General features: G+C 40.7%; 2 protein-coding genes across 3 annotated transcripts in view; one reads left to right on the plus strand and one right to left on the minus strand.

Moving 5' to 3' along the window:
- lysmd1 (LysM, putative peptidoglycan-binding, domain containing 1) overlaps nucleotides 1-2,541 on the plus strand; it is an 18,450-nt gene extending 15,909 nt beyond the window's left edge. For both annotated transcript variants that reach the window (XM_077598285.1, XM_077598283.1), the window contains one exon: nucleotides 2,218-2,541. The gene's annotated coding sequence lies outside the window, so the exon portion shown is untranslated. The remainder of the gene's footprint in view (nucleotides 1-2,217) is intronic.
- LOC144072899 (soluble guanylate cyclase 88E-like) overlaps nucleotides 1-11,278 on the minus strand; it is a 12,122-nt gene extending 844 nt beyond the window's left edge. Inside the window, exons 1-15 of the mRNA XM_077598280.1 lie at nucleotides 11,080-11,278; nucleotides 9,984-10,116; nucleotides 9,740-9,914; nucleotides 9,577-9,668; nucleotides 7,426-7,683; nucleotides 7,199-7,343; nucleotides 5,485-5,607; nucleotides 5,077-5,197; nucleotides 4,882-5,011; nucleotides 4,645-4,791; nucleotides 4,409-4,555; nucleotides 4,193-4,349; nucleotides 2,345-2,454; nucleotides 1,673-1,762; nucleotides 818-936 (exon numbers count right to left, since the gene is read on the minus strand). Coding sequence (XP_077454406.1) covers nucleotides 818-936; nucleotides 1,673-1,762; nucleotides 2,345-2,454; nucleotides 4,193-4,349; nucleotides 4,409-4,555; nucleotides 4,645-4,791; nucleotides 4,882-5,011; nucleotides 5,077-5,197; nucleotides 5,485-5,607; nucleotides 7,199-7,343; nucleotides 7,426-7,683; nucleotides 9,577-9,668; nucleotides 9,740-9,914; nucleotides 9,984-10,116; nucleotides 11,080-11,207 — 2,075 coding nt within the window. The 5' untranslated portion in view covers nucleotides 11,208-11,278. The remainder of the gene's footprint in view (nucleotides 1-817; nucleotides 937-1,672; nucleotides 1,763-2,344; nucleotides 2,455-4,192; nucleotides 4,350-4,408; nucleotides 4,556-4,644; nucleotides 4,792-4,881; nucleotides 5,012-5,076; nucleotides 5,198-5,484; nucleotides 5,608-7,198; nucleotides 7,344-7,425; nucleotides 7,684-9,576; nucleotides 9,669-9,739; nucleotides 9,915-9,983; nucleotides 10,117-11,079) is intronic.
- Nucleotides 11,279-11,493: the final 215 nt, after the last annotated feature.

The following is an 11,493-nucleotide window of genomic DNA, read 5'->3' on the forward strand; positions in this document are numbered from 1 at the left end:
ATTATGTTTCATGATTAATAGCGAGAAAAAAACCTATTTTCTCGAATATAAGCCGCACCCTTAAAATTTCCTTAAAATGGTTGAATTTTACAATTTCCCTCGTATAAGCCGCCCCCTGATTCATAATTTTCACAATATATAAAAAAATGAAATGTATTTTTATGATTAATAGCGAAAAAACTAAAAACAAAAAACTTATTTTCTTGAATATAAGCCACACCCTTACAATTTTCTTAAAATTGTTGAATTTTACAATTTCCCTCATATAAGCCACCCCCTGATTCATAATTTTCACAATATATATAAAAAAGACATATTTTTTTATGATTTATAGCGAAAAAAATATAAAAAATAAACATATTTTCTTGAATATAAGCTGCACCCTTAAAATTTCCTTAAAATGGTTGAATTTTACAATTTCCCTCGTATAAGCCGCCCCCTGATTCATAATTTTCACTATAAATAAAAAAAGAAATATTTTTTTTATGATTAATAGTGGGGAAAAAGTTTTTTCTCGAATATAAGCCGCACCCTTAAAATGGTTGAATTTTCCAATTTCTCGCGTATAAGCCGCCCCTGATTCACAATTTTCACAATTTATATATTAAAAAAAGAAATAAATTTGTATGATTAATAGCGGAATAAAATAAAATAAAATGATACAATCATGACCATATGTCTACGTTAATGCTGAATGAGGTTATTCAAATTAACTCTTGGGTCCATTTTGATATTTTTTCTCCAATGTGATGTACAAAATGGCCACCATCGTGTCAAAGTGTCGCACAGTGACGACCGGGATGGATTGGACGCTCACCCGTTGGAGCTTTTGTCCTCCGAGTCCTTCTGCTCGTCGCCGTAGCGCATCTCCGCCGGCGTCTTGAAGGAAAGATCTTTTTTCCCCTTCAACCAGTACGTCTTCATGTAGCCTTTTCCCTGGAAGTGACCATTTTCAATCATGCTATTCGTTTTCCTGCCACTAGAGGGAGCCCACACTCCCCCAGAGCTGTTCAAACTTTTTTCTCCGTCAGCCGTTTTAAGAAATATTTGGCTGACTTGAAATACTTTCATTTTTTAAGCAGAGATTCTGGTACAAAAAAAGTTTAACTCAATGGCTGCCATTGACGGCGACAAACGTCTAAACTGTGTTTATTGCCACCTGCAGTCGGTACTAAAAACGGCAGGAAATCACCCGCAAATCCCCCAAAATCAACAGCAAGTGAACCAGAATTTTACCAAAATGAACAAAAAAACTAAAGTCCCAACTTATTTTATCACATCTGATTTTTTTAATATATAAATGTATTTATGTAAAACTAAATATAGAAAATTTAGTTTTTTCCTGCGTTGACTTCAAATTATTGTCAGGTTTTGACCCCTGACCTCACAGAAAGGTGCCAATTATTTTTTTTAAATATATAAATGTATTTATGTAAATCTGAATATAGAAAATTCAGTTTTTTCCTGCGTTGATTTCAAATTATTGTCAGGTTTTGACCCCTGACCTCACAGAAAGGTGCCAATTAAATGTCTAACCAGAACGTAGGCTGAACATTGGCTTCTTTTGCGGGCCTTATTCAATGATATTTTCATCCTTTGCTGTGGGCTGTAGTTTAGAGACCCCTGTTGGCCATGAAGTGCAATTGCAGTCTTTCAGAATAAAGTGACCGACCTTGACAAAAATCTTGCCCCTTTCTTCGATGTTGTACGGCTCGTGTTCCAGGTGGTCTTTGGTGGTCTGGCTGATGTGGATCTGCATGCCCTGTTTACACAAACACACACACATTTTGCTGTTATTTATTCATTCATTTATTGGCTGCCATCACACGTCTAATTCTTTGGCCCCTCCCAGTTCAAATGGTTTGGACGGCTAGCACAGTCAGTGGCAGCCAATGAGATCATAGAACGTTTTTTGCTGTTTTAAAAAATATATATATTTCCTTTAAAGGAAAACAGTAATAACTGTGAATATTGTCCTATTTTTCTTATAACTTAAAAAAAAAAAAGTATTTAAATTGAAAAATGTTTGCGTTGTGTCCATTTATTTGTTTAGTTTTCAATTTAGACAGACGAACTCGAACCCAAAAATCATCCAATTTATCTTTTTTAAAGCCACTTAAAAGCCACAATTGTCTTCTTGAATTGTCTATCAAAAGGGGAATATCCTTTAATATTTCAATATTAATATTAAACCTGTATTTCTTGATATCTTTGCAGTTTCTACCTGTCTCTACGACTGACCAACTCAATACACGCCCCGCGATCAAGTCGTTCATCCGACCCTCCTATTCAAAAACGAATTGGACATCGTCAACGGCAGTTAAGAAGCGCCGTTTCCACTCACCACGCCGTTGCTCTCCATCCTTGACGCCGTGTTGACCGTATCTCCAAAAAGACAATAGCGAGGCATCTTCAATCCCACCACGCCCGCCACCACCATTCCAGAGTGGATACCTTCAATAGAGCAACCAAAACCATCCATCACCACCACATTATCGATTCAAAATTATAAAAATAAAACTAGACATATCGGTTGCTCTATTTCAAGGGTGTCAGACTCGGGTTGGTTCGTGGGCCGCTTTAACGTCAACTTGATTTCACGTGGGCCGGACCATTTTAGATATAATATTTAGATTTTTTTATTTATAAATGGATTAAAAGAAGTGGATTAAAAGCCCTGAATATTCCGTTTTTATAGATCTAAAACAATGTTTATTTTAGCTTTTTTTAAATATATTTTTAGATTTTACAAAATGATTTTTGAACTAAAAACAGAAAAAAAATGATTAAAAAATACAATTATTGATTTAAAAGGGGGAAAATCAGGAAATTTAATATACATCTATACTCCTCATTTTAATTTAATCCTAAAACAGAACGTCAACTTGATTTCACGTGGGCCGGACCATTTTAGATATAATATTTAGATTTCTTTTAAAATAAATGGATTAAAAGAACTGGATTAAAAGCCCTGAATATTCAGTTTTTTATAGATCTAAAACAATGTTTATTTTAGCTTTTTTTAAATATATTTTTAGATTTTGCAAAATGATTTTTGAACCAAAAACACAGAAAAAATGAATTACAAAAATACAATTATTGATTTAAAATGGGGAAAATCAGGAAATGTAATATACATCTATACTTTTCATTTTAATTTGATCCTAAAACAAAAAGTTGGCACTCATGATTGACTTTTCCGGGCCACACAAAATGATGCGGCGGGCCAGATTTGGCCCCTGGGCCACCACTTTGAAGTGCACTGGTGATCTATTTAGTTCCATAAAGTTAAGAGGTTTCACTGCCCTCTGGTGGCCACAGTGAATATGACACTCCTAGTCTACCATCGCCCAATTGGAAACACCTGTTTGCATAGTGTTTGCGCAGAGCGAGCTTCCACTAGTAAATGTCATGCAACAATATCAACTAAAGCAATGATGATCTCATTTATATGGATGTCTCATTTATATCGATGTCTCATTTATATCGATGTCTAACGCTTACTTTTTGGGACAAAGTGCGTGTTTACGTGGATCCAAGGAGCGGCGCTCGTCGAACGAATGCTACGGTAAGCAATGCTACCATGCTAAATTGTCTTCGAATATGTTATTATGCTAAACTATGTCTTGTTCGAGGATTCGCCCAATCCAAACGCGAGTCCTGAACCCGGTGAATATTATTTTAGCGCCCAGACTATGGTTCTTTAGTTAATATTGTGGTAATTAGCGACTAGCGCTAGTCGCGAGTGGCTAATGTTATGCTAGCAGATGCAATACATGACGCAGTACTTTAGGTACATCGCGAGTGCTACTTGGTTTATTTTGTTTGTTTAAAAATATTCGTGATTCCAATATGTGTCAGTGAGAATTAGAAGCAGTGTACTATAACCGTAAATAGCTCACTTAGTAATAATAATTAATATTTGCTTGTTTTGCTACAATGTACTTATATACTATTTATTTACCATTGGCATTTAATGGACTGTATTGGTTGTACTGCACACGAATGAAATAAGGCCTACATAAGCCTGTATTGAATACAATTTTGTCGGGTATTTATTTTATAATCACCAAATGCTCTTTTTAAAGCACAATCTTGGTGCCTCGCTTCAAAAAAATGAATCCTATTACTGTCTTAAAGCGCCTGACTAAAATCATAGAAAACATTTCAATTTTTATGGGGGGGAACCCACCCACGCGGATCTGGATGTTGTCTCCAGTGGACGGGTCCTTCAAATGGTCGATGGAGCTCAGCATGTCCAACGCCATGTCGCAAATGTGGTGCGCGTGGAAGGTGGTCTTGTTGGGAACGCCCGCCACCACCATGTAGGCGTCGCGGATGGTTTCCACCTGCGCCGGAATCCAACCAGATCCAGATCCGAATCGGACCGATTGTGGGAGGAGCTTACCTTGTAGACGTTGTGCTTCTCGCTCAGGGTGTCGAAGACGATGTAGATCTCGTTGAGCATGTCCACCACCTGCATGGGCGTGATGTGGATGCAGATCTCGTTGAACTTCACCACGTCGCTGAACAGGATGGTCACGTCGGGGAAGACCTGGGATCGGGGTCGGAGGTCAGCCGATCCCGAGACGGTTGGAAAGGACGAAGGTCGGTCGGTCGGGAGGTCGGTCGGTCTGGAGGTACCTGGCAGGTCTCCAGGGCCGTGATCCCCTTCCTCAGGCGGTCCGCCACGGCTTTGGGGATCATGGCGTACAGCAAGGAGTCGCCTCGTTTCTTCTCCTCGTCCAGTTTCTTGATGATCTCCATGAGTTGGGCGTACTTTTGTTGCTCCTGGGAGAAAGATGGGAACGCGGGAACGTCTCGGTCGGATGGTTTTGACGTGGAAGAGGCCCGTTTATTGGTTTTTTAATGTTCTCCGACCTGATCCAGGGCCAGCAGCAGCTCGGCCGACTGCTGCGTCCCGGCCAGGATGAGCTCTCGGCTGGAGTCGTGCAGGTTCAGGTCGTTGACGTAGACGCCCATCTTGATCATGTCCTCCACCGTCTCGATGCTGCGACAGACGGAGGTCAGGCCCGGGAATGACGGCGGGATGGCGGCCGGAATGGCGGCTCTTACATGGGCGTCCCAAGGAAAATGAGCGAGTCCCACTGGGAAACGTACTTCATCTGGCCCTTTAAGTGGAGCGGCTTTTTGGGGGGTTCTCGCATGTCCTCAAAGATGGTTTCGCTGCATTTGCCTGAGAGGAAAGGCAACGAAAAACCATCGTTTTTGGGTTCTCAAGTTCTATCAAAATTAAGCCAATTAAAAATGAGATTAGAATAAAAACTAATGGAAGAAATGATAGGAAATGAATTCTTTTTTTTTTTGAGAGTGGTCACTTGAGTCATCTAACTTTGTCATTCATTTCACTCATTTGCTGAATATGTGTTGTGGTAGTTAGTAAAAGATAGTGAAAATCGCCATTGATGGGGATAGACGTCCAATTGGTTTCAACTGGGATGGTATGGTTTATGGTTTCCTTACCCGTGACGGTCTGGAAGGCCAGCAACTCGATATCTTCGCCTCCCAAGTTGGCCACACTGTTGTACTGAGCCACGTTGCTGCTGTACTCTTGATCCGTCCCCTTCATTTCCTCAGACTTTTGTTCTACAAATCGCAAGTCCAGACATTACACACTGAACTTTATTTCTTAGTACAGTCGTACCTCGAGATACGAGCTTAATGCGTCGATTTGTATGCTCGTATGTCGATTTACTCGTTACTCAAATCAACGTTTCCCATAGAAATGAACTCAAAACCAATTAATTTGTTCCAACCCTCTGAAAAAACACCCCAAAAGAGGATATTGGATTGGAAAAACATTTTTATTAGGTCTAATTCGCCATCTATTAACAAAGTAACAAATAACTAGTGGTATAATAGTACTAAAATGTGTTTAACAGTACTAAAATTAGACTTTTTGCACAGCAACGCGCTCGTAACATAACATAAACAAATTTAAATGAACTTGGATTTCATGTAACTTTACTCTAAACTTAATTCTAATTTTGTTTTAAATGTTGATAGCTTTCTTCTCCCGGGTTGGCTCTATTGGCCCCGCCTCCACCCTGACTTTCAGATGCAACCTATCGAGGCTTGTTTGCTTTTGTATTCCCTTCAAAATATTCCCAAAATGATGCACACAAATGTCCTCAAAATAGGATAATGCATGACCACTTGCCAACGAGAAGTAGTAGGTACTCCTCTCGTATTAGCGAACGAGCTCCGCCATTCACACTGACTAACAGAAAGAAAAAAAACACTGAAAAAATGCAAGGCTCCGCCCAGTGCTCGTAAAGACATTACATGGGGGAGTTGCAACCAGAAAGACAGTGTCCACGATGTTCTCATTAGCAGCCTCTCTTTATGCTCGTATATCAAAATTTGTCTTGTATCTCAAGCTAAATATTTGCCCGAAATTTTACTCGTATCTCAAATTGCTCGTATGTCAAATTGCTCGTATGTCAAGGTATTACTGTATTTCAGCAACACGCTTATTTATATATTTATTCATGACCTATTTATTTATGTCTAGGGTACAGGTGTCAAAGTGGCGGCCCGGGGACCAAATCTGGCCCACCGCATTATTTTGTGTGGCACGGGAAAGTCAATGATGAGTGCCAACTTTCTGTTTTAGGATCAAATTCAAATGAAGAGTATAGATGTATATTCAATTTCCTGATTTTCCCCCTTTTAAATCAATCATTTTCATTTTTTAATCAATTTTTCTGTGTTTTTAGTTCAAAAATCATTTTGTAAAATCTAAAAATATATTTAAAAAAAGCTAAAATAAACATTGTTTTAGATCTATAAAAAAACAGAATATTCAGGGCTTTTAATCCAGTTCTTTTAATCCATTTATTGAAAAAAAAATCTAAATATTATATCTAAAATGATCCGGCCCACATGAAATCGAGTTGACGTTAACGTGGCTCACGAACCAACCCGAGTTTGACACCCTTGCTCTAGGGTGTCTTTTGCTGTGTCTGTATTCTCACCCTCTTGCTACCGTCACCGTCAAATGTCCCGAATACGGAATGAATATAGTTATCTCATCTAATCTAACGACCATATCCTATTTTTCGGTGTTTTGTTGTTTTCAGAGGGTGAGAACGGATTAATTTGTATCGCGTTATTATTTTATAAGGGAACGATGAAAAAAAATCCAATAGGGACTACTCGGGTGGGCGGAGCCTACCTCGTTCTTCTTCTCTCTTCGGCTTCTCGCTCTCCTCTTTCTCTTCGGGTTCCTCTTTGTTGAGTTTGGGAATGTTGACTTTTTGTTTGCTTTCCACCACTGCTTTAGAGAGCAGCTCAAAAACGTTGTTTAAGTGCGTGTAGATCTGCAAAAGAGGGGGGGGGGGCGGGGTCAGTGGGCGGAGTAATGACATTAACAATAGCGTAGCCCCGCCCCCGGGGCCTCACATTATCCCAGGTGAACTCCAACATGGGCCTGACCAGGGTGAACTCCTCGTTCACCTTCTTGCCCTGGAGGTCAGAGAAGACCTCTTTGAGGCCGTCGCCAACGCGGTACATGGTCATGTCGCGCCGGAAGATCACGCTGAAGGGGAACATGTCAAAAAAGATACCTCGCTTCAAGGGAAGCTTCTCGTAGCTGGGCGCCGTCTTTTGCTGCGGCATGCGGTGCTTGAACGCCGCGTTGTCAAAGTTCATTTTATACACCTGGCGGGTACAAGCCCAAGCAACTTTCAACACGCTTACCCGGGGCGGGACAACGGCGAGCGGCGGCGGACGTCCGGCCCGATCGGACGCCCGGCGCCGTCCGTGGCGTCCAACGGGGAGTTGACAAAAAAGCTTACCGTATTTTCACGACTATAAGGCGCACACAAAAGTCTTAAGTTTTCTCCAAAATAGACAGGGCGCCTTATAATCCAGTGCACTTTATATATATGGACCAATACTAAAATTGTTATCACGATAAAATAAAATGAATCAGTTGATAGGGTACACCGACTCTACTATTTTCCCGTAGACAAAGTACTGCGCAGTGAGTGCTGGGATATGTAGTTCTTTTGTCAATACACTCAATGGATTGTGGCCTGTATACATCGACATCAATATAGCTTGACGAAGCATGGAAAGCACCGTTGGAAAAGTTACGCTAGCTACTAGCTAGCTACTATTTACGAATGGATTGTGGCCTGGCAATCGGCATCAACACAGCCTTGCGAAGCATGGAACACAGCCCCGGGCTAGTTACGCTAGCTACTAGCTAGCCACTATTAGCAATGGATTGTGGCCGCCTGGACGAACGTATAAAAGTCAGCGTTTTCGATGACTCATTTGGACAATTGTTCAATTGGGACACAGAAAATGAGGACTTTGATGGATTTGTGGGTGATGATGACGTGAGTAAGTTGTAAAATGGCTAAATAAAGTACAACCCAACTCACTTTTGCTTCTGTTGCCTTTTTAAAAACGTGTTTTTAGCGTGTGTCCGTATGTTTAAGCTGGTGTATGTTTTGCCATGCCTGGCTGCGTCTTTAAAAACGGTGCGTCCAGTGTGTGTGCAAAATACAGAAATAGCACTCGTTATTGACACTGCGGCTAAAAATACGATGCGCCATATAGTCGTGAAAATACGGTAATACCTTGACATATGAGCTTCACAACATACGAGAAATTTGAGATATGAGGACAATTCGGTGATTTTTTTTTCATTATAACTGCTTTTTTAAAAATGTATGTATGTATATTTGTATATGTAAATATCCTCTTTTTGATTGAAAAACAGGTTTTAAGGCAATACAAAAGGGAAATATATTTGTTTCTATTTTAGAATTTTAAACACGCAAAAATGTGTGAGTTCTTAATATACTTTTAAATGGACACTAACACTTGTCTAATAATTCTGATTTGTTTTATTAAACAACACATGATTGGCTTGCATGTGTCACCAAAATGGTGCCCAGAAGGCCCAATTTGTATTTTTTTTCCTTTATTTTGACCATTTTAAAATGTGAACCAAGTTCATTCAATCCATTTTTTCCCTTTTATCAATTATTTTTAAAATCAAACATAGAATTGGATTCACTCTACCAAAAAGAGAAAAAAACCAGCAAATATTCTCTCATGAATTCTTTTAAATTGAAAAACACAAACACTCTTATTTTGTATTGACTAACATAGGATTACATTTAAAATTAGTACATTTTAAATCTTTATCGTTCATTTAAAATTAGTACATTTTAAATCTTTATTATTCATTTAAAATTACATTTTTAATCTACTTATTTTCTAATTTAACCATGTTTTGAATCAGAATAGAAGGGATCTTTATTATTCATTTAAAATTAGTACATTTTAAATCTTTATCATTCATTCAAAATCACATTTTAAATCTACTTATTTTCTAATTTAAATTCAAATTTATGTTTTGAATCAGAATAGAAGCGAAAAATAGTAAACAAAAAGTTTCAGTCTTGATTTCTTTACAACAACAAAAAAGTTTTCTTTTTAGCAAGATTATTATTATTTTATTATTTAAATGTTGGCGTCCTTGATCAAATTTTGACGTCGCGTCGCTGGTAATGGAAACGCCCCGTCAATACATACCACATAAGTCATTTTCTCCGTCTCCTCTTTGGATAAAATCTCCACTTCGATGTCGGTGTTATAAAACTGCCGACCCACTTGCGACAACTGGCCTGCAGGGGGCGGCAAAGTAGAAGCTTGACAAAAAACCAAACGGACGCCAACGCCAACGCCGAGGACGTACCTTTGACAAACTGTGTGAATCCTTTGCGCGTGCTTCTGTAATGAAGCGTCAAACTGGTCTCGCATTCTTCCTCCACGCAGAAACTGGGCGGCTGAACTTTGGGGAAGGAGAAGCGGAAATACTCGTGCAGGTTGTCCAACTCGTTGATGAAGTCGCGGACGTTGCGTCCCAGGACCTGCCGACCGCCAAAACGGCGTTTATAGAGCTCCGCCTTGTCTTTTTTTTTGCCACCGCCGCCGCTCACCTTGAGGATGCGCTCGTAGCCGTAGTTTCCGATCCGCTTCACCATGTAGACCCCGAAAGCGTACATTAGCTCGTCGTGGGTCTTCCCCAGAACTTCGCCCGCTGCCTTGGCCAGGCGGAGGATCAGGTTGTCGCTGGCGGGTCGGGGGCGGAACCGCCGTTAGCGATTTTGACGATCTGCCCGTAACGAGTCCCGATACGAGGGGGGTGCTCAAACTTCAAACTCCAAGATCTACTTTCCAAGGAGTCAAACCTGGGACGGCAGCTCGGACCGACAACGTACGCGAAATGAAGGTTTTCGTCATCAAAGGGATGACTTGACGAGCAGCCGTGACAGGCGGTTTGTGTTAGCCGAGTGATGAGATTGTAGCCATCGTTAAACGAATCAGATAGGCATGTTTGAAAAGAAGGAACGTGTGTTTGATAACAAACTGTGCCGAAATGAAGCTTTTCACTATCAAAGGAAAGACTTGACAAGCAGCCGTGACAGGCGGTTTGTGTTAGCCGAAACATAGATCCTGATTAGACCTCAGCAATTGTTAAATGAATCAGATATGCAGTTTTTAAAGGAAGGAACGTGTGATTAATAACAAACTGTGCCGAAATGAAGCTTTTCACTATCAAAGGGAGGACTTGACAAGCAGCTGTGACTGGTCGTTTATGTTAGCCGAAACTTAGATCCCGATGAGACCTCAGTGATTGTTAATTAAATTAGATATGCCGTTTTGAAAAGAAGGAATGTGTGATTAATAACAAATTGTGTTGAAATGAAGCTTTTCCCCATTAAAGGGAAGACTTGACAAGCAGCTGTGACCGGTCGTTTATGTCATGACCACAGCAATTGTTAATTGAGTCCGATATTTACGCAAGGTAGAAAAATAAGTGTGTATTGCGCAAGGCCCATAAAAAAAAATCATATTTTCAAATATTATTCCATGAGGTCAGATGACCATTTTTAGCCATTTCCCAACTTTGAAAGTAGAAAAAGTCTGATTTTTTTTTTGCCAACATTTTTAGCCGTTTGCTAATCAATGAGGATCAATCATAAGGTTGACCTTCCATTTTGTTTTTTGGGGGGTTATTTTTTTTGTACCTACTTGTACATCTGATGCCTGACGAACTTGAGGTGCGGGATCTCGGCCCGATTCTCGATCAGCCTCCACACGTCTTCGCCGTAAGACTCGTTGATGTAGTCGTTGACCGCTTCCAGGTACAGGCCGTACATCTTGGCTCGCCTCCAAAACCGCCGCAAAAGCCGCTTTAAAACTCCCCCATGGACCGCCGAACCCCCGAACCGGACCGCCGCCAGCCGTCTTCTCCGAGTGGGTCTGGTGGGAGCGCAGCCGACTGGCTGGCCGAGACCACCTGCAACGGACAGGTGACCCCCCCTCCCCCTTCCCCCAACACTTACCGTCAGGTCAGAAATAGCCCGGGCGAGGCATGGCGGTGGCAGCTGACACCCGCACAAAAATCCCACTCCTGGCTTAACCGGCTCAATCCGCACTTGAAGT

Source organism: Stigmatopora argus, chromosome 4, assembly GCF_051989625.1.
Source record: "Stigmatopora argus isolate UIUO_Sarg chromosome 4, RoL_Sarg_1.0, whole genome shotgun sequence".
NCBI classification, from domain to species: Eukaryota; Metazoa; Chordata; class Actinopteri; order Syngnathiformes; family Syngnathidae; genus Stigmatopora; species Stigmatopora argus.